Below are 23724 nucleotides of genomic sequence, written 5' to 3' on the forward strand. Positions count from 1 at the left end.
CAGCTACCTCTGGGTGCTAAGAAGCTCAGCCACTCTGGGTTATACATGAACCGAATGCTGGCTTGACCCTCAGGAAGCCCACAGCTATCAGTCTCGCATCAGGATGTCGTCCTCCAGCTGACTTCTCACACACTTGCCTAAAGTGGTTGCTGCTTTGTCCAGTCGGTGTCAGCCCAGTTCAGACAAAGGCAGGGAAGGTAGTTTCTCTGAAGCAGCTGCTCCAGCTCCATTTTAAAACGGCTCCCGTATTGTCAATATTTCACAACTTATTTTTGTTGTTTTATTTGGCTTTTTTATGGGAAATACCACAACATGAATGTGTGCTGATGGGAATGATACAGTGATTAATATGACTAATTTGGTTTTGTTAGCCTCATAAAAATGAGTCTACCTCATTTTTACAAATAAAATGCGAGCCACTTGATTCGAAGTTAGACTGTCAGTAATTTGGATTTGGCAGAGAACAATCTATGGGAATCAAAACATGGGAAGCAAATGAAAAATTAGCAAAACCACCACCCAAATATTCTGATCCATCAAAAAAAGCTGTCATGAAGTATTTCTTTGATATTTATTTCATAGAAAAGGTCGTATTTCATCATTTGGAACCTGTTGGCTTGTAATGTGCCCTATATTCTATAGTAATTGCTCCTTTATTTTTAATATGAGAGACAAATTTGAAGCAGCAGTTTTCTGAGAGCTAAGCAGGAAGCAAGCAGCTTTACAACAGTCTAAGAGGTCCCAGACTAACAGCAAGACAAGCAGCTGGGAGGGAAACACCCTCTTGTGTGTGAGCTAGAATCAGTAGTGACACATATGGACCCAAAGATCATAGAACATACTATGTAGTGTCCTCTAGGTGTCTATTATCACTCGGGGGAATATTATGCAATGTCTGATGGAAAATTAATTTGTTAAAGTAAAAATGACTATGGTTATAAGAAAAATGTCTGAGCCCTTAAGGAATATGCTTTGCACATGACCTATAAGTAGTAATAGCCTTACCGGATGGTAAGAATATTCTTAAGAAAGTTCTGATCGAATAGCCTTTGGATTAATGACTTTAAGCCTATAGTATTGTCCATATTAATGACACCAATTGAAGTGTATTAACTGCTAATGTGCTAGCTGTCTCTCAGGACTTCACTTTCATTATGACAACCCTCTAAAGAAATATGATCATCACCAGCGGGTGGAGTGAAAAGGATATGGAAGCTTAGAGACTAAGCAGCTCAAAATTCCACAGGTATTAAAATAAACCAGACACATACTGTAAGTGGGGTTACCAGATAAATACAGGTTTAGGAGACATACACTAAAAAAAGGAAAATCAGCTGAACAGTTCAATGAATACTTTTATTTAGTGTATGTCCCATAAATATGCATGAGGTATACCTATACTAAAAAATTACTTGTTATTTAGCTGCAATTCATTTTTAACTGAGTTGTTTTGTTTTGTTTTGTTTGTTTTGTTTTTGCCAAATCTGGTATCCCTAACTGCATGTCAGCTGGCCTACAAACGCCGATGCTCCTAGGAGGAGCCGGGCTTGGCCAAAGCTAAGAAAGGACTCCAAGGAAAGTTCAGTAAAGGACCCGTATGTTAACAGGAAGAACACAAAGAAAAACTGGACACTGAAATGAGAACTAGATTGGGCAGCAGGGACCAGAGGATGGGAACTTTCCAGGGACACACTGATTACTATGTCCTGGCTGCAGCTGTCAAGATTGGCTCTGGGGCTGGCAGGGCTCAGTTTGCATGTTTAGGATTTACATTAGGTGTTAAGTGAGATGAGGAAGAGTAATGATTAACACAGTAAGGGCAAAAGTTGATGTAAATACTATCATTATAACAGAAATAAGGTTTCCTTCTCCCTTAGCTGGAATCCCTAAAGCTCTGAACATGCATTTGAGTTATTTTATTGTTTATCTTTGAATTTTTTCTTTTCTACTTAAGGAAGACAACCTCTGGGAAATGAATGTTTCATCGAATGTATTCATAAAGACTTTTGAGTTGTATTAATGAACCTGAAATAAAGAATGGGGAAAAAGTAACATAAACCAGAAAATGTATCTGTAGAATTTTTAAACTAATACTACTCATAACAAGAATTTGAAATCTCAGATTTTATTTTGAAATAATTTATTACCAAAAACACTATTACAATGCTCTCTTAACTTATCAATTTGAGTTATTAGAAAATAAATTATTCAGACCTTGTAATATAAAGTATTTTATCATGAAGTAACCATTGCAAAAGTCAAAGAAACTTAACAATTATAAAAATGATTAAAATTTAAGAATGTACAAGTCCTTATTTTGTCTTATCCATAAGCTTTGGGTTCAGATAGTCTATTAGTTACTCAGGCTTATGATAGACTATGTGTAAATTAAGATAGGTTTTTTTTGGTCTTTATCTAAATCATTATATAGAGCCACATTGGTTGTTTTATATCTTCTCTATTTAATTACTTTCTTTTTCTTCCATTAGTACAATGGAGATCATTTATATGTAATGAATAAGAACATTAAAGTGAGAAAAACTAATTTCTAAATATGAAATTAAACTTCTTTGCAATTGCCCTTTCTTAAATTGAAACCTTTATAGAAAATCGGATTAAAATTTACAAATTTATTTTAGTCTTCTCAATTGACAAAACTAAAACTTTAATAATGCTGAGTTTAATGTCCTTTATACGAGGGACAATGGTATTGGGGGAGCAAAGTGCATCACAAGCAATGGAGCACCTTCCCCAGGGATTTGGGGCAAGAGCAAGTTTTACAGGATGTTAGAAGTTGCAACACAGAGAGTTAGGACAAGGCTGGCCAGGGCTAATCTGACCTTACTGAGAAAATAAAATAGTTATCTTTTTGCTTTTATTATGGTACATCTGCCTTGGATGTAAGAAGTAAAATCCTGTGACTGACTTAGCTGCAATTAGCAAGTCATTTGGAAATCACATTCATCATTGTCACCTAAAAACAATCTGGAAGGAACTGCCTGCTCTCTATTTAGCATCTATGAGAACTGCAAAGACTGCTTTGTTCAACCTTCTCACATTTCTCTAAGTAAAAGCCAGAAAGCTGTAGCACAGAAATAATGTAAAAAGTAAGAATTCCTTTCAATACCTTTCAGTTTATCTCACAACTCTTGTCTATAAGTCAACAGCCAGTTATGAATTATGACATGCTTTTTAAAGATATTTGACTGTACCATTTGTCTTTCTTTATGAACAATATTATTACTTCAGTTTTTAATGTTGATTACTTTGTTTGTTGTCAGTATCCAGACTAAACTGATGAATCTGTGTTATTCAGGACCTTATCAGTTTCGATCACTGCTCTATACATTGCCCATACAGGACTTCCTGGCATGTACTAGGCAATAAAATTCAATGAATGAATAACAGCTTCCTCAAAAAAAATTTTGAACACAGTTTTTTATTTTATTGTGGATTAAAAAAAAAAATCAACAGAATACTGGCCCTCATGTGGTACAGCACCAGATAAGAATAACCTCATTGTCTCACAAATCGAAAGGTTATCATTAGTCTGAAGAACAAGAAAAGGTGTTCGTGTGGAGGGGTGAATGTATCTGGCTTTAAGTAAAACAAAAATCAAGTTGTAAAAGCAAATCTAGATAGATATAATGGGGGCACAAAGCAGAGAACCTTTGGGTAAAATTCATAGAGAGACTATTTTTAGCTTAGTATAGAAATTTCTCTTTAAGAAGGAATAAAAAATACCTCCAGTGTCTCTCAACTCCTAGTAGGGCCTGGGTAAAGGTCTGTCTTATCAACTGAAGTTAGTAATGAATAAAGTTGTCAGAGACTGAAATGATAGACATTGTGCAGATTGGGACACACATCCCATTATGGAACATTAAAAAACAGAGGAAAGAATAACGTCATGAAAATATTCTAGATAATCTGGATAGGAGATTAGACATTATTTTAAGAAAACTTAAACTTTACTTAAAAGGCATAATATTTATCTTTGAGTGAAAAAAAAATAAGTAATAGAAAAACTAGGAAAAATATCCAGAAAAGGATTAACAGGAACAGTTGAGAATAGAAAATCTTTGATTATAAAATACTTCCAACTACATGATAATAATATATGATACGTCAATGAGAAATAATTGAAGGTTGATATGGGACATCATCAAGTTTTAAGGAATGGAAAATATTTATAGGATAATTTTTAATTTACTAATTGTTGGTCATATAATTAATAGAATTATTGAAAAAAACAACATGATATTTTATATGGTAAGTAACTAATATATTTACTCTCATCTCTCCAATGTTAATATAGATTTAATATCACTTGTCAAAGGTTTTCAATAATTTGTTAAATTATATAAAATTGATCATTAAAATGAAATAAGATTATTTTGTATGTATAACCATTTCAATTATTAGAAATTCATTAGTGTTGGGTGCTCACTTTGGAAAATTCATTAAGCATGATTAGGGGCTCTATTCTCTAAATATGTGTATTGCAATAAAACTTACTTGAAATATATCTTGGGATGACAGGTTTCTCCAAAAATAGTGCATTGCTGTCCATGCACCTTAGCATGGTATCTTTGTTTCTTTTACTTTACTTTCCCTAAAAAGCAATGTCCTTTAGATGTACAAATAAAATCAAATATACAAAGATATTTTTAAAATTTTAGTTTCCAGTATATTCATAATATAACTTCAGTCTTTTCTTTGCACATTGGAGCTATTTATATATTTATATTTAAATTTTCACTAGGTTCCAATACAATCAATCTAATGGTTTACTCACTTAAGCAAACCCTTGGTAGGTAAAATCTTCACCAAGCAGCTTTTATTGAGCACTGATTGTGCTAGACTGTAGGAATGAACAGAACAGACATATTCTCTGCTTTCATTGAGCTTTCCAGTCTAATGGAGGTGATTACTCAAATACAGGGACCTCCAGTGTAGAGCAATATAAAGAAAATAATTTCAAATTCAAGAAGAATTATTTGATATACTCAAACTACCCATTAAAGAAAAAATCACAATAATTACAGTTTTGTATAATTTTCTTAGAGCATTTGATTTCCCAGATCTCTTCTAACACTCAAATGTTTCCTTAAAATCAAGATATTTTAAGGCTTGTATTACTACAAAACTAAGTTTCCAGGACTTTTTCTTGGCATTCCCTAGCTTTATTCCTGAAACTATGGGCTTGCTGCCATCAAATTTATGGCACAGACTAGAGCAAACCAACATGAAGAAGAGCAAAACAGATAGAATTTGGAAGATTTGAAGAGAAGCCAATTTGTTTCAAGTTTGGGATTATTTTCTTATCCATAATTAATGCTAAGTCTGCCCCTTAATAAAATAAATGCTTTAGTGCCATTATATGAAAGTGCATTTCAACTTTCTACAGACCCTGTGGGATTCAAATGATTGGTTCCAAATGACAGCAGTTGTTCTACTGTCACTAGAAAACAAAAATAGGTACAAATATAAAGCACTTCCACATTTAGAAATAGGCAAGATATCTGGATGCATTTGTTCAGCTACTAAAGCAAAGAAGGAAATAGTAAAGGTAAGGGGAGAAAGGGAGAGAAAGGAAGGAAAAAGGGTAGAAAGGGAAGCAGGGAAGGAAGACAGGTTCCTGTTTCCCTCTAAATCAATCTAGTATTCAGCCCAGTTCATTTTCTGGCTAACTGGAGGAGGCTGAACATTGCCTGTTATTCGTCATTGACTTTCCAGATAATTAAGCAAACTATTCTGTCCAAACAATGCTGAGGAAAGAAGAAAGAATAGTCTTCCAGACCATGAAAGCTTTGTTCATCCATCATACCAACAGTATAATAAAGATCTTAGAGATCCTTTGTCTGGCAACCTTTTGCCCTTTGGCTGATGAACAACCAAAGATGTGCAACACAACCTAACTGCTAAATGAGAACTGTGCTCTGGGAATCAGTTTGTTTGCACAACGCTATCCAACTACTTCAGTGAAGTATTTAGGAGAGTGAGTTAAGTAGAAAAACCTCTTCTAAATACTAATTAAGACCTAAATGTTCTTACAAAAAAATAGAAAGTGTGCTTTAAAGTGAGCACATGATTCCTAGTATTAAATTAAGGTAAAAAAAAATACATCTAGAAAAATGTGTTGGAAAATTAAAATTTGCATTAAAAGGTGAAACATGTTTGTGTTTCAGACATTTTTTTACTATTTTTTCTTTTTTTTCTTAATGATCATGTTCAACAACACTGATTGACACCCTGGGCTAGGGTCTTTCTGAGGTACTAGTAATACAAAAATTAAAATAAGTAGATGATTCAACAAGGTTCCTGACACCAGGGAGCACTCAAGAAATCTCACCTCATATGCAGTAATCTGCTGTATTTTCAAAACTCATCCTTTAGTTAGAAGATGATGTGCAGCTAAATATATCTCATCTTCCTAATAGTATTTATTTAATGGAAATGTAGTTTGTTCCTTTTTATTAATACTGAACGAAAATAAATCTTCCTCTCTTTCTTTTCCCCTTCCCTAGAAGATTTAGCACACTGGTGTGTTTTGCTTTTTGAGCAAAGTTGGTAACATGATCATACAGTTTGTATATTTCCTTTGGGATTCTTCTCTTTTCTTCCTTCCCCTGCCCCACCCTTTCGCTTGGCTGTCTTTTCTGCTCTGCTCTTCTTTCTCTCATAACTATCTGTGTTCCTATTCCTCTATGAAGTTGTGAATGTATCCCAAGCCACTAGTTAGGAATAATGAAATAATAAAAATTTAATAACCAACTAAACCATAGATTCTACTTACACAGTACGTTTAGATCCAAGAAGTCATTGTTAAGACAATTTCTGAATTACTACAAACTTCTACCATGTATTAATACAGTCCTGCCCCTCTAGATACCCAGATTCTTATCTAGAATAACAAACCCATTGAATTAAGAAGGAAACTTAACAAACCAATGAATCTAGGGAATTGTTCAATAATTACTTCCCTCATCTCCACAATTTACAATGGAAATGTCAGGAGATGGAAGGAAGCAAGTACCAAAAGTGAACTACATTTAGATATTTGCATTTCATACAATCTAAACTGTAAATAACCCACTTATAAATGTTCACTATGGACAACTATATCATTATACACCCTATACTGCTTTAGTAAGTAGTATTTTTTGCCCTTACTACATCCAAAGGGAAAAGTAGCACAATCGTAAAAAGATGCCCAACAACCAACAGTGAGTCTAGCTGGAGGCCATAAATGAGCTTTGGAAAAGAGTGACCATTTGTAAATAGGCTTAAGAGAAACTAGTACATATTGTGACTACTCATCAGCTGATGGAGGACTTCCAAGTCACATGTATTTTTGCTCTAGGCACTTAATCAATGTGAGATTTTAACTTTTTAATCTTTGAAGAGTAATATTTATGGGACTTCTTTTCATCTTAGCACATGAAAATAAAGCAAATTTCTCCTAATACTATGAAAATTAATATTTTATAAATTGATACTGAATCTAAAATATATCTAAAGTTCTGGAGGTTTTTCACTTGTCATTTCAACAAACATCTGTTGAACATACACTTTTTGTTAAGGCTAGTGAGACATATTGAGCATGAAAGAATAAATAAGGGGTGATTTGCTCTGAAGCTCAAAGTGTAGTGTAGTTCTTATTTACATAATTTGGCACCCTTACAGTGAGTTGCAACAGTATGATATATTATAAATTAATTTTTTATGTAAATGATATTTGTTTGATTGTTTTGGTAATATTCAAGTTGCAGAATATACACCACACACACATTCATCAGGAGTCAGATACACAAGAATGTGTGCATTTGTGTGTGTGTGTATATATTGTGTATATGTAAAGCAGAATTATTTAAATTATTCCTTATGTCTTTAAAGATTCATCTTGTGGATTTCATGTAGAAAACTATGAAGCCCAGTTTTAGAAGTTTTATAAAACTACTCAATCAACATAGGATATAACCTTGTAGATTAAAATGGAGTCAGTGTGAATTATTGGAAATACATTCATGAATTAATACTAAGTTGCTTTAATAGAATTCAGTGGGCATTAAACTCATTTTATTTGGTCATATGATTAAAAATAAATGCTACAATTAATTCGTTTATTTAATTTAAGAAGTACCTTTGGGTCACTTTTAAAGATTGCACAGATTTTACAACACTTAATTATACGAAATCAGTTATGGAAGTTGGTCAGATTTATAAATATACTACAGTCACAGAAAATTCCTCTAGAAGGTATCAGAAACTTCTTTTAGATGTATTTAATGTCTCCATTTATCCTAAGAAGTTTCCAGTATGCAAAATGAAGTGGAGAATACAGACTTGAGGGATACAGGATTTTATTTTTTGTTTGCAATTTATTAACACTACTGTTTCACATGTGTCTTCAAATTTTCCTAATTATGTTAGAAATTCAGGTTCATCATCATATACTTAAATATGAGGGGTAAATTCATTTACTATTTGAAGATTGCTTTGTTCTTTATACAAATATGTGAAAATAGCAGTAGCAACTTGTGAAATCTTTCATTCTTTGTTCCCACTACTAATCATGATACTGTCTCCTTTCAGTTTTCTTTTTGCTCAATTTTGCTCAATCAGTTCTAATTTTTTCTGAAGGCTCTGAATCCGCACATCTTACTTTTGAAATGAGGATCTGTTAGACACAGATATAGGCTATGTTATCAATTAATTTTTATTTAAATATGAAGCTATTTGGGGAAAAAATAGTTGACATGTATGTAAGTCACATGTTAAAACTGCCTGACAGTGTCTTATAGCCATATTAAAAACTTATTTGTAGCAGAATTTCATATTACTTGGCTCAGAATACTGAAATTGGAGAAACGGTCATCTGTGAATTTTAATTTTCTATGCAGCACTAGTTTTTAAATGTGAATATTTACTGTAATTAAAGGAAAGTGAGATAACTTGAACTATTAGTCATGCTGTTTCTCACTTATTCTAGTCATATTTCCAGCCTAACTACTGTGAGTCAGGCACAGTTCCAGGTTGTAAACAAAGCAATCAAATGATGGCCAGCATGGCACTTACCCGCTACATTCATCCATTCAGGTTGCTGTAACAAAACTACTTATGAACAGAAATTTCTTGCTAACAGTTCTGGAGGCTGAAAGCCCAATATTAAGGCACCACATAGTCACCTCCTGGCGAGGATCCTCTTCCTGATTCATAGTCAGCTCCTCTTACTGTGTGTTCTCATTGGGAAGGGGCAAGGAACCCATGTTGGGCCTCTTTTCTAAAGGCACTAACCCCATTCATGAGGACCCTGAGGCTCCTGGCCCTAATTTAACCATCACCTTATTTTAGGTTGACACAAATGTTCATATCATAGCACTCTCTAATGATAGAAGAGGAAAAAAAGCACAATTAAAAAATATTTTAAAATATGAGGAAATAGAGATTGGCTATTTTAATTGAGTCATAAAGGAAGATGTGTCTGAAGAGAAGACAGAATAAGCATAGGACAAGGAGGTACAATCCAGAAGGAGACATGTGGCTGTATATCCTATGAATTAATTTATTGCAGGATCTACATTTTAAATATCATTTCTTATTGAAATGTATAAAATGAGTTACATTTTTAGTGCTCCTAAGGGCATACTATATTAAAGAGTTTGTGAATCCATTAGGGATGCAAATTCCCTCAGTAAAATAAAGATTAACCATTAAATTTCAACTGCCTACTTACCATCTCTATTTGGATCTCAAATTTAACATGGGAAGAGCTGAATTCTTGATATTTTTCTTCAAACATACTCTTCCTGAAGCATTTACTCCTGAAGCATTTACTCCTCTGGTAGTAGCATCTCCACTCATCCATCCAATTTCCAAGGCCAGAATCCTTGGCGTCATTGTTGATAGCTCTCTTTCTCTCCATATTGAATCCAATGGCTAAGCCAATGGGGCTCTTTCTACCTTCAAAATATATTCAAGATCTGACCACTTATCTCAATTTCTACTACTACCTCTCTGGTTCACGCACCCAGCCTCTCTCACCTAAACTTTTCCAGTAGTCTTCTAACTGGTCTCCCTGTTCTGGCCTTAGATTTCTGCGGTCCATTCCCAGAACTGCCAGATCTTTTTAAATATTGAGCTCTTGTCCTTTCTTTGTGAAAAAACCTCTTGGACTTCTTCAAAGCTTACAAGAACCTACAGCTCACTAAATAATATGGGCCTCCTGTCACCTCTCTGACTTTACCTCAGACTACTCCCTCTGGTGTCTCCACTCTAGGCACACTCTCCTACTTGCTTTTTTTGCAAAACTACAGGCACACATTTGTATCATGGCCTTTGTTTTCTATTCCTTCTATTAAAATGTTGTTCCTCCAAAAACTGTGTGACTCCCTCCTGTTCTCCATCAAGTTCCTTACCCATCTCCTTAAAGTTCCTTTCCTATCAAGTATTGCAGTTTCTCCACCCAGAGTTAGCCAAAGTCAAGGTGAAGGGCTCAGTCCTTCATACTTCCAATTGACCCAAGATTTCTGACACCATTTGCAAGTTCAGGGTCATCAGGCCTACCTTCACTTGAGACTAGCTGGCTGCAGAGTCGGGATCTCCACAGGTTCCCTCAGATTTAATAATTCACCAGAATGACTCACAGAACTCAGGAAAATGTTTTACTTATAATTCTTTTTTTAATATAACAACAGAATATACATCAGAACCAGTCAAAGGAAAAGATACGTAAAACAGGATCTGGTACTGAGAGGATTCCAAAGGCACAGCTTCTGTATCCTCAGAGAGGCATTACCTTCATGGCATTAATTGTGGCAATGTGCACGTGGAGTTTTGCCAGCCCAGGAAGCTCACCTGAGCTTGTAGTCCAAGTTTTATTGAGGTTTCATTATACAGGCATGATTGACTTATTGGCCATGTGGTTGAACTCAGTCTTCTGCTTGCTCCCCTTCCTGGAAGTCAGGCTGATACCATACAGTTCAAAGTCCCAACCCTCTAGTCACAGGGTTTGTCTTTCTGGCATGGCCAATTCCTTCCCTGGGATTATTAGTGTGAGCAGCCTTACCCTGAGTCATGTCTTTAGCAAACACTATCAGGTGCCCACCATGAATCATGGCATAATCAGGTCAGTGTGAAAATCCAAAGACTTAGAGGTTACATCACAAGAATAGTGGACAAAGGCCAATAAATTAATTATTATACCTCCCACTGTCCCTTCTCATTTCCTGTTACCCCATCTCTGTTTTATTATCTCTAGTAGTGATTCCTATCTAACATATTCTATATGTGATTTGTATATCTTGATTATTATCTATCTTCCTTAAAGGATTAAAACTGCAAGAAGCAGGAATTTCTATTTTTATCTTTGTTGAATCTTCCATGATTTTAATAATCCTGATATAGTATGTATTCAATTAATATTATTTGAATGAATTAATTTTTTCTTTAAATTCAGATTTCCTAATAGTCCCTCCATTTGTTAAATTGAAAAAACCTTATCTAAATATGAATCCATGAATATTTGCATATGTGAGAAATTATCCAATATGAACTGTATCTTTTTAGCCCTCTTATAACAATGGAATATTTCAGATGGACTTTTAATTTACTAATACTAATGTGACCTCATTTTACTAGATTGTTAAGCACACTGAAATACGTTAACTTTAAATTCATCATACAGTTTTCTTAGATACACTGTCTTTGAAGTCTTTAAAGGAAACTTAATTCCGCGTCAGCATTAGGAGGTGATATTGGATTTATAACCCCAAGAAAGTGATGCATGAAGCTTTTTTAAAAAATCGATTCAGTGATTTTTATCAAATCTGTTTTCAAATATCAATGACAAACAGGTAATCTCCTGAAACATAGATATTAGGAAGATACTTTGTCTTTTTTGGTTAAATAAACTATGTCTTAAAACATTTCAAACTTGTATAAGAGGAAAGTGTAATGGATGATACTACTTTTATATACCACAGAGTAGAACAAGAATATGATGATAAAAATGAGCAGAGATTTCTCTAGTTCATGGAAAATTTTAGGTATTATCACTTTGAAGCCTATTTCTTGACACAAACAGAAAATAATTTTGAAAAATAGCAAAGCCAAGATATTTAAATGGATCTTATAATTGTGGATTAAATTGTGTGGTGTTTCAGAATTGTCTGTCTGAAAAAATATGTTGCATTCCACAAAGTTTCTAATTGCTACAGATAAGAAGAGAATTGTCTCTCGTAAGTTGTAAAGTCTTTGGAGATTTCTTCAAATTATAAAGTGAAATGTTCTGTCACTTCATAACTATTTCAATCACTTTTTGCAAAGTATATCTGCATCCATAGGCAAAAGAAATTTATTATCTCTGAATTGCAATTTGGACTGTCATGAGTTATTTCATATGACAAAGTTTGTCAAATCCACACTGGCAGTGCTGTTAGTGCTTTGCTCTTGAACTCAAGTACAAGACAGCTCTGTCTAAGTCACCATTTGCAGAAGTCAGACATGAATGTGCTGTTAAAGCAGTGCCATAAGTTAATTAGAGTGGGATTAGAAGGAAAGTGGGCAATTTAGGAATGTAAGAATTACTGTACCGAATCAGACCAATGGTTCTCCTGGCTTAGTATCCAGCCTCCAGCAGCTGTACTTGCTAATTTCTAAAGCTTAAAAAGAAAGGAATAAGACTACACAATTCACCTAGACAAATGTGCCATCTGTGATCTGGAAAGATTTTCTTCATGACCTCACTTAAATAATACCCAGAAGCAGGAGGTTTCAATCCTGTTATGATATTGCTTTCATTTGAATAGCTCTGGTTATTAATAATTCTTATTAAATCATCCATTCCTACATAGAATCAAGTAGTTCATCCATAAGCTATTTATCTCTAAAGCTCCTGAATTCATAGTTGAATATGTCTGTTTCTGTACACAAAATATGAATTTATAGTGTTTATTTGATACAAGTTCTTGAAGGTAAAATCTGCCTGTAGATAACTCCTGGATGACTGCCTGCTCCTCTGCCCCAAATTTACTGGGTTCACAGGCTTTTGGCCAAAAAATTCTTGAATCTATTGTCACTACTCCCAATTTTCTATCCATTAACAATTGACAGAGCTATTCAAATGATGAAGAATTTATGTGCTGAATTTTTAGAAATGTTCAACTGGAGTCTTTCTTACATGATTTTGCTTAACAATGTATTGAAGGAAGAAGAATGAATTACTTGCCCTTATAATTTTAGTCTTCTGTTTATGATAGAAGTATCTGTGACTATTTCATAGGTTTCTTGATTATTTTACATACCTCCTCAAGGTCAGTATTTGTGCTATGGTTACAAAAAGCCAGTTAGAGGAAAATCCCTCAAGAATAGTAAATGCTTACAAGCTGAAGTCTGAACCATTCTCTTAGGCTGTCAGATCTTAATGTGGTAACAGTAAAAAACTAAAGCTAAAGTCCTAATAGGATCTCCTCTATCCTAGAATCAGGAAAACTACTTTTTTCATTGTTATTCGCACTAAAATGAACATGCATTCTTTATGCCTGTGTTAATTCTGTTCCCTCTCTCTAGCTTTCCCAACTTTTCTTTGTGGCTCATTTCCTATTCCTACTCCTTACTTCAGCTAGAATCTCATTCCTTCAGGTAATTTCCTTTTAAACATGTATTGATTGCTCTCTCTTCTGACAACTGGGGCCCCTTTGTTTACACTTGGTTCTTGATTGTAAAGTCCCTGAGAGAAACTACGTCTCCCACTTTATTTGTAGTTGTAGATTTTAGGGCAGTGTCTGATTCATTCTTATAGAGTAAAAATATATTTAAAGGAAATCAATAAGAGTTGCTAGTGACTAACTATTTGGCTCCATTTCCAAAAGTTCACTCTACTACTGTTTGTATGACATAGGCAATAACATATTATTGAGTGCTATACAGGTGTAAATGAACCCAAAACTTTAAATTTCTAAAAAATCGAGGAAAGTATTATTGATTTAAAAATCACAATAAGAGGTATGGAAATATCAGCACAAAAAGAGAATATGAAGGTTCTCAATCCACTTAGACACATGATGTTGGGGACTGATGGGAATCCAAGCAGAAATAAAAGCAGAGGCAAGGCAAGGAAGTGAAATAGAAAAGGGAACTACTAAGGAACTATCCCTTATTCCTGCTGATTGGCTCATGAAGAGAATAGCTGAAAATAAACTCAGAAATGTGGGCAGTGCCTAGTTCATGAACCTTTATCTGAACCCAGTAGGGAATTACTGAAAGATTTTTCAGCGGTAAACATATCTGCAAAAATGTATGATCAACTTAAAAGTGAGACAAAAGACAGTTTCCTAAAGTAATATGGTTATTAAATAATGACATATGTAACCAGTCCCAAATTTAAGCAGCAGTAATAAAAACAAATAAAATGAAATAGATGCAAGAGATATTGAGTAGAAGACATTAATATTCATTGTGAAAAACTGGACTTGAGATAAGGAATAAAAATGAAACAAATTAACACTGCCCCTTTGAGCATGTTTAAATGTGAAGAAGACATTAGCATTATTGAAATAGAAGATACTTTTTTCTTCCTGTACATTAAGCAGAAATTTATGTAAAAAGTTCTTCAGTTTTAATTCTTATACTTTTAACATAGTACTTCCAGTCACTGAAAAATTCAACCTACTTCACTCACACCTGACATCATTAAGACAAATCTGTAATTCTTTCTGACCTTTTAAAAACTCTCAATTTTGAAAATATTCCTTTTATCAAACAGTGATTTCACTAGAATTATAATGTCTCTCTTTCATTTTTAGAAATCCAAATGGGACCCAGAACAATAGCACAAGATGGCCTGCCTTCGAAAGCACTGAACAAAAATATTTTACTTTGAATACAGAGACACCAAGAATATACACTAAACTACGTGCTCAACAATGCCGATTCTGGACATTGTTTTTTCCCAGAGTCTTGGAAATGACAGGTGTGTGTTTTTTAGTATTTGGTTAAATGACTGGTTGTGGATTATGTAAAAGGAGGGTAAGGTAGACTATCCAATACACGCTGATGATGTTATTCTGGGACTTTTTAAAATGACTTGACTCTAATGTGCTCGGTATTTTAATAATTTTCTTGTAGCAAGTTTTGCTACATTTGAGGGCTTACAATATAAGGAGCAAGTCAGCACTAAAATAAAGAAAATTAAATAGAAATTTTCTCCTAGAGAAATGTAAAACGTAGTAGTGGAACTAAAATAGAGGACTACTTGATATTCAGCCAATCTTTGGAGAATTATTTATTGAATCAATGGACAAATCTATAAATATATAAAATAAACAATTTATAGAACTAAAAAGTAGAATAGGAAGGAGAACCAAGATGGCGGCGTGAGTAGAGCAGCGGAAATCTCCCCCCAAAAGCAAATATATTTCTGAAAATACAACAAATACAACTAATCCTAAAAGAGAGACCAGAAGACACAGGACAATAGCCAGACTACATCCACACCCATGAGAACCCAGTGCCTCACGAAGTGGGTAAGATACAAGCTGTGGCCCGGCGGGACCTGAGCGCTGCTCACCCAAGCTCCTGGTGAGAGGAGAGGAGTAGGAGTGGGGAGGGAGAGGGAGCCCAGGACTGCTGAAGACCCATCTCCAGCCATCCAGACCAGAGAGCAGACACAGTGCATGTGTGGGGTCCTGGATACTAGGGAAACAGGACAGTAAGACCTGTGAGCGGGTCCCCGCAGCCAGTGCACCCAGGACAAAGAAAAGCGAGTGCTTTTTGAAAGTCTTAAAGGGACAGGGACCCCACAGCTGGACGGAAGTGCCCTGGGACACTTAGCCCAGCAGCTCTGGGTGCCCGAACCCCTGCAGCACAGCTCGGAGGCCCCTCACCACGATAAATAGCCTCCCGCCTGTTCCCCCTCCAATGCGGCTCTGCCATATTGGACCAGCAGCCTTAGGCTGGCTACTCCCACAGCAACTGCAGAGCTAAATAAACTCCATAGTGGCTGGACAAGATCAGAAGCCCCATCTGTATGCAGCTGCCCAGCACAAGCCGCTAGAGGCCACTGTTCTCCCAGGAGAGGAAGGCCATAAACTTGCAAGAAGGGACTTTCTCTTACCCAACACATGCTCCAGCTCCCCACAAATATATCTATCGCCATGAAAAGGCAGAAGAAATTGATACAGACCAAGGTCACAGAGGCAAACCCTGAGAAGGAGATAGACCTAACCAGTCTTCCTGAAAAAGAATTAAAAATAAAGCTCATAACCATGCTGATGAAGATGCAGAAAAATATGCAAGAGCTAAGGGATGAAGTCCGGAGGGAGATTACAGATGTCCGGAGGGAGATTACAGAAATGAAACAATCTCTGGAAGGATTTATAAACAGAATGGATAAGATGCAAGAGGACATTGATGGAATAGAAACCAGAGAACAGGAACACATAGAAGCTGATGCAGAGAGAGATAAAAGGATCTTCAGGAATGAAACAATATTAAGAGAACTGTGTGACCAATCCAAAAGGAACAATATCCGCATTATAGGGGTACCAGAAGAAGAAGAGAGAGAAAAAGGAATAGAAAGAGTATTTGAAGAAATAATTGCTGAAAACTTCCCCAAACTGGGGGAGGAAATAATCGATCAGACCATGGAAGTGTACAGAACTCCCAACAGAAAGGATCCAAGGAGGACAACACCAAGACACATAATAATTAAAATGGCAAAGATCAAGAACAAGGACAGAGTTTTAAAGGCAGCTAGAGAGAGGGCAAAGGTCACCTACAAAGGAAAACGCATCAGGCTATCACCAGACTTCTCAACAGAAACCTTAAAGGCCAGAAGAGAATGGCATGATATACTTAATGCAATGAAACAGAAGGGCCTTGAACCAAGAATACTGTATCCAGCACGATTATCACTTAAATATGAAGGAGGGATTAAACAATTCCTAGACAAGCAAAAGTTAAGGGAATTTGCCTCCCACAAACCACCTCTACAGGGTATTGTAGAGGGCTCTAGATGGGAGCACTTCTAAAACCAAATAGATGTCACCAGAGAAAATAAAATCACAGCAAAGAAAGCAGACCAACCAAATACTAACTAAAGGAAAAAAATAAAATCAACTACCCAAAGAAGCAGTTAAAGGAAGCACAAAAGAGCACAGAATAAAACAACCAACATATAAAGAACAGAGGAGGAGGAATAAGAAAGGAGAAAAATAAAGAATGACCAGTGTCTAAAATAGCTCAATAAGTGAGTTAAGTTAGACGGTAAGATACTAAAGCTAACGTTGAACCTTTGGTAACCATGAATCTAAAACCTGCAATGGCAATAAGTACATATCTTTCAATAGTCACCCAAAATATAAATGGACTGAATACACCAATCAAAAGACACAGAGAAATAGAATGGATAAAAGAGCAAGACCCATCTATATGCTGCTTATAAGAGACTCACCTCAAACCCAAAGACTATAGGAACAAAGAAAGACTGAAGGAACAAAACAGCAGCAGAATCATAGAACCTAAGAATGGAGTAACAGTTACCAAAAGGAAAGGGACTGGGGAGGATGGGTGGGAAGAGAGGGATAAGGGTGGAGAAGAAGAAAGGGAACATTATGATTAGCATGTATAATGTGGGGATGGCATGGGGAGGGCTGTGCAACACAGAGAAGACAAGTAGTGATTCTACAGCATCTTACTACGCTGATGGACAGTACTGTAATGGGGTTTGTGGGGGGATTTGGTGAAGGGGGGACCCTAGTAAACATAATATTCTTCATTTAATTATAGATTAATGACAACAAAATAATCAATCAATTAATTTAAAAATAAAAAAAGTAGAATAGGACCAAATATAATTTGTACTAAAAAGAGGTCAAAATAAGTTAATTGATAGGTAGTAGAAGCCTTGATTCCTAAGAGGGAAAATAACTCCAGAATTTACATATTTAAAAACACCAAATATTTTTAAATATTCTGAGCCCCAAGATATTTACCTAAGAACACGTACACATATTGCATAATAGAATAAACCGATAGTAAGTTAACAACTCTTCAGGAAATGATTACTTAGACTTATATAAAGCAATAGTAGGAAAACTTATTCAGATGAGCATATTATTTCAAAATTCATTAGTAAGAAAATATTTAAATCAAATTGAATGATAACATCTTCTGTGAGAAAAATAAGAGATATATCCAATTCACTACTGAGATTTAAAATGCCCAGCTGTTTCTACCCATGTGGCTCAAGTCTTTTATTACCTTTATTTTTCAAATAAAAATAATTGATTTTCAACTATCAGACATATTATTGACCATTTCCTTTAACCTTTCCCATTCTGCTCATCACCAGATTTTACAATTTTTAGGCTGTGTATTAGAGATCTCCACAGGGTAGATGTTTTTAGTTTCTTGTTTAAAGATGTTGGGGGTTAGTTTCAGGCAAATGCAGGCACCTCAGAGCTGGATTTGATTGTTTAATGTGCCTTTTGATTATCAGACATTACTCACCAAAATTACAATTGTGCACTCCATCTGTTTGGGAGATGTTCCTGATATACCAGTGCATCACCAAATGTTCTGCAACATAATATATATCCAGAGATGGGCTTTTGCTTCCCTTGGCAGAGCTACTGTGATCTGCCCTGGTGTCCTCTGGGTGTGAATAACAATGAGGCAACACGGTTAATCTGCCAAAGAGACCTGGAGAGGTACCATTTAACATACCGCAGACTACACATTCTTAATCTTTACTTGAAATATTTTTAAATGATAGGTCCGTAATTGAGTGACAGTAAGAGGGGGTGGAGAAGATTTTAAATGACTGATTTATTATAAACCAAAGTAAGCCATTCTGATTCAAGCACATGTGGTCTATTGTGATTTACGTGTTGATAAAATAAATATCAATTATCTCTATCTCTAGATACTCGACTGACATAAAGCAGGTTGAATAAACAAACTCCTAACTCACTTTTTCCCTACTTGCAGCTCAACTAGTTGAGCTGTGTGAACTACCCTTGCTCTGCGTTAGTGCCATGTTCTAGAAGGGTTCCAGTGTGTCTTGAAAACATTATTTTATATTTTACCTTTTTATTTCAGAATATACTTCCCCAAAAGTTATATTAAATATATTTAATAAATTTTAAAGTTAATGCATATATGATTATTATAACAATTTAATTCATTGTTCTTTATAATTCATATTATCACATATCAACAATTAATTCATTATCCTTTATATATTTAATTCTTCATTAATCAGATTTTTTTACATTTAAACAATGAAACCAATTTGAAGTTGCATGTTTTTAAGGTTTATGAATAAATAATAGAGGATTACAAAGATTGAGAACAATGTTTTTACCATATTTTACATTTTTCAATTCCCAAAGCTTTAAACATTTTTCTTTAATGCAAATAATGAAAATAGGGGTTATTCAGATAACCTGAAAATCAGGATTATTCAGATAACCTGGGTTGAAATTTTTATGGAATATTTTTTCAAAGCAGCTCTGTAAGGAAAATTTCAAAGAATAACTACCAACTGGATTTCTTGACAGAAGTGTTTACCTCACTTAAAATCGAAGCCCAATAAGCTTTATAAATGCTACTTCAGCAGCAGTTTACATTTTAGCAATAAACAGTCTCAAATAAAATGATCCTTAAGACTTGTTTAAACACATGAATTTCAGCACTTAACTGTTACTATACTTCAGCACATGCCTATGCTGTTATAGCATGCACCAACAAGAGATAAAATGTCCAATGTTTGTTGAAATGTTATCAAATTCAGATTTTTCGCTAAATGTCTTAACTTCATCATATCTCGTGATTATTTGAAAAAGAAAGAAAAGAAAATAGAGAAATGACCCATTCCATGTCAAGAGATGTCATTTTTCACTAAAAGTGGTAGAGTAAATTTAAAGGAAAAAAAGTCTTTAAACTTCACTTCTTCCCAATAAAGAAAATCATTAAGTCCAGTGGTTTCTCCTTTGGCCTTGAGTAAATTATGAAACATTGTTCCTTGACATAACTAAAGAAGACTACATATACATTTAGGAGTGGAGTTGCCACATGGATTGGTTACTTCAGAGAATCATTAGTGCTATTTGCTCATCAGTCATCAAGACTGGACACCAGAGATGAGAGAGTAATGGTGGTTTGGAGAAAAAATCAAACTGTTTTATTGTTTTCATGTGACTGAATTTTTCATTCCTCATTAAAAGCAAAGCAAGCAAAAAAATAATGTAGATTTAGGTAACTTGTTAATCAAATTACCCTTTTGTTTTACTTTAAAAGTACCTGAAGCCCTCACAAAGCCTGGCCTGAGTTTATATTAGTTTACTCTACTGTGTCACACCATACTTAAAATTATAACAGGACAACAAATTTTTTTTTATCTACTTCAGAAAAAATTATATTTCTTGGTAATTTTAATAATTGTTTGACAAACAGGGAAATAAGCCAGTAATGAGGACAGAGTTTCAACATTCAAATTACATGAAATTTTCTTTTTATTATAATCCTAAACACAATTCAATACCAATTAAATCTCTTCTTTTAACTTCATCTCCATTAAGAATTTTGGGTTGACTCACCCCTCCTGTGTTCTCTCTTAATTCTTCAGACTTGACTAAATACACTCAGCTCTGGTAAAATTATTGGTCACTCTTTTTTAATTGACATGACAAAAAATTACTGCTTTTTCTATGGGGAAGAAAGCCTGACTTTTTTTTCCCCCCAAATGAGACAACAGTGTGGGCAAAACAAAGATCACAGAAGTCCTGACAAAGTTGTGTCAATATGCTTATGAACTATTGATATTGATCTAGGTATACATGAATTCAATGAAGAACAAATTTAGGAATACATTTTTGTAACAAGGGCAGCAAGTTCCTCTTAGTGGCACTCCTGATAGATGCATATATCTAATGTACAAACCATCTGATTTTCCCTTCATTGTAAACATGGCGAAACAGGGTTTACCAACACCATGTACAGTTGGAAACTAATTTGAAAAGTTCAAAATATTTTCTATGTCACTAGTATAGTAAGTGCTCAAGCTGGAATTACAGCCCATATCACTCCTATTCTGACGTTCTTTGTTTCACACTGCAGTGCTTTGTTAACTACAAAACAAATCTACATCTCACAGATAATAAATCTCTTTTCACTTCAATTTTCCAGTTCTGTAGAAGTAGGTGAAAGGAAAAAACTTCTAGATTTGGTTTGATTTATGTCATAGAATTCCAAATTTTTATCATCTTTTTATTATGGTTATTCAGTTCTTCTGGATTTTGTTAGAAAATAATCAAATAATGTTTCATATTTTATTGTCTCAATCAATGTTCAGTACTTTTAAAGGGAAAATGTACCCAGGTTTACAAAACATTTGTATATTGAAAAGTAAGTATTTCAATACACTAAATTGTATAGATATTTGATTATTACACATAAGGAAATCCACATTTATGTGAATCAAGGATTTGGTATCATTTCAGGCATAAGAAGAGAAAATCAGATCTAGGACCTTTTCTCTAAATTTTAAAATTTATTATCTAAATGCTAAATTACTAATCATTGACTTGTTATAGCAAGCATTTTGTTCTTTCTGAACTTTAGGACCCTTATTTTGCATAAGTAACATTTAAACAGCATTTAATTATTAAAAAAAACACAAGAGTAGATCATATGGTATGATCTTTCGGTAATGTCTTTTTTCCACGACTCATTTTTTTGACTCTAGAAAAGTTCTATTATTCACAAAATAATTATAGTCATTGACCTTTTAAAAGCCATTTTTACATAAAAATGAGGCATTTTTATGTATATCCTTAAATATTTGTCCAATGTCCAAGCATTGTAAACATTTCAAACCTAAATATATCCTAAATTGCAGGGGATATTTTAATGGCTGTGCAAATGTCTGAAATACTTTGATTTTCATATAAATTGAAAATGAATCATTGAATATGCTCCATTGTTAGTAGTATGAATGTAAAGGAGACACTTCATATATATTATAACATGGTATGAGATCACATGAACTTCAAATTAATATCTTACAAAGTTATAATTAATTTTAAAAATTCTTAATTGTAAAGTATATATTTAAAATGTTGTCAGTCCTTCCCTATTTTCAGGATAGTTGAAATAAGTTAAATTTTTGTTTTTAATTCAATAACTATAGCTCTGCATACTAAAAGGTTAAGAAGTAAGAGAATTACAAATTTTTTAAATACTTGTAGACTTAAATAATTTAAACCATCTTCTAGCCCTATCATATAGGTCTTTATATTAGGAACATAAATATATGATTTTAATGTTTAAAATGCTAAAGTGTCTATTGCTCACAAACTTTATATTTTAATGTAATATGATTCCAAATAAATAAAGATTTCAAGGTCTGTGTAGTACATAAAACTTTTTGGTATATTGACTCACATTATTTCTGGCATAAATACTCCTCTCCCCTGACACATATACTTTGCAAACTACAGAAAAGCAGAGATTGTCTTAGTCATCTTTTTAATTGGCTAGTAATTAATAACCTGATTGCACATAGTAGTTTTAATAAACTTTTTAATGACTAGACATTGTTTGGAATTAAGATATACTGATGTAGGAAAAATGTGAAATCTATATAGAATGCAAATTATAAGGTTATCCTTATGCATTAACAACATTTTCATCAGAAATAATCATCTGCTATAAAATTATATATGTACGTGCAATTCATTAAATGAAATTTTTGTTATATGTAGGGAGATCAAGAAAAGAGAATAATATCTATATATCTTCTTAGAAACTAAAACAAATATATGTAATACAATTTGGCATAATATATAAACTCTTCTGCATTTTGTTATATAACATTGTATATATAATATCTATAAATTTCACATAATGCATAAAATTTTATTAAAAGTTTTTCAGATAGTAGTAAAGCTGATAATGAATAATGAAGATTAAAAAACTGATATGCAATATACTTGGATAAAATGGCATCTGCATTCAAAATTATTTTTCAATCATTGTAAACATAGATTAAAATTTACATTAATACAAATTATCTCATGTTTTACAGGAAGTATTGATGAAGCAGAAAGGGAATGGAAAGCAGGATTCCATCGCTGGAACAATTACTTGATGGACTGGAAAAATCAATTTAATGATTATACTAGCAAGAAAGAAAGCTGTGCAGGTCTCTAATTAATGCATTCAACCTTTATAGAATGTTTGTTTTCCTATAGATCAAGGCAAAAATATCAGTAGCTCTCTTACACACCTAGTAAGAAAGCTATTATATAGCTGAAACAAAAATGCCAGAAGGATATCGATTCCTCATATTTTTCATTTAGTATTGTACCTAGCATTTCAAAACCCAAATGGCTAAAACATGTTTAATGAAATTTCACAATATAAAGTTTGACAATTAATTATATGCATAATAAAATGATTTGCAACTTCAAACTCTCTTTTCTGATAACTTGAATAATTTTTCTCCTAACAAGTATTTGTACTTTGTTTTTAGTTGCATAATGCATTATCATTACCACTTATAAAAAAGGTATCTTCTTTAAATGAATTATGTCTTGACACATGGGACACTATAATTTACAACACTATCTCCACTTATTAATATTAATTTAATGTCATAGGTGATATTAAACCAAACACAAATAATTTGTTTAATTTTTATAGGATGGTAAGAATGAATCT

At 33.8% G+C, this 23724-nt stretch overlaps 1 protein-coding gene across 2 annotated transcripts in view; it reads left to right on the forward strand.

Annotated features, from left to right (window-relative positions):
- Positions 1–23475, forward strand: part of BCHE (butyrylcholinesterase) — a 48034-nt gene extending 24559 nt beyond the window's left edge. For both annotated transcript variants that reach the window (XM_017671171.3, XM_037002770.2), the window contains 2 exons: positions 14805–14971; positions 23090–23475. In XM_017671171.3, the coding sequence (XP_017526660.3) occupies positions 14805–14971; positions 23090–23214 (292 nt within the window). In that variant the 3' untranslated portion in view covers positions 23215–23475. The remainder of the gene's footprint in view (positions 1–14804; positions 14972–23089) is intronic.
- Positions 23476–23724: the final 249 nt, after the last annotated feature.

Source organism: Manis javanica, chromosome 3, assembly GCF_040802235.1.
Source record: "Manis javanica isolate MJ-LG chromosome 3, MJ_LKY, whole genome shotgun sequence".
Taxonomy (NCBI): Eukaryota; Metazoa; Chordata; class Mammalia; order Pholidota; family Manidae; genus Manis; species Manis javanica.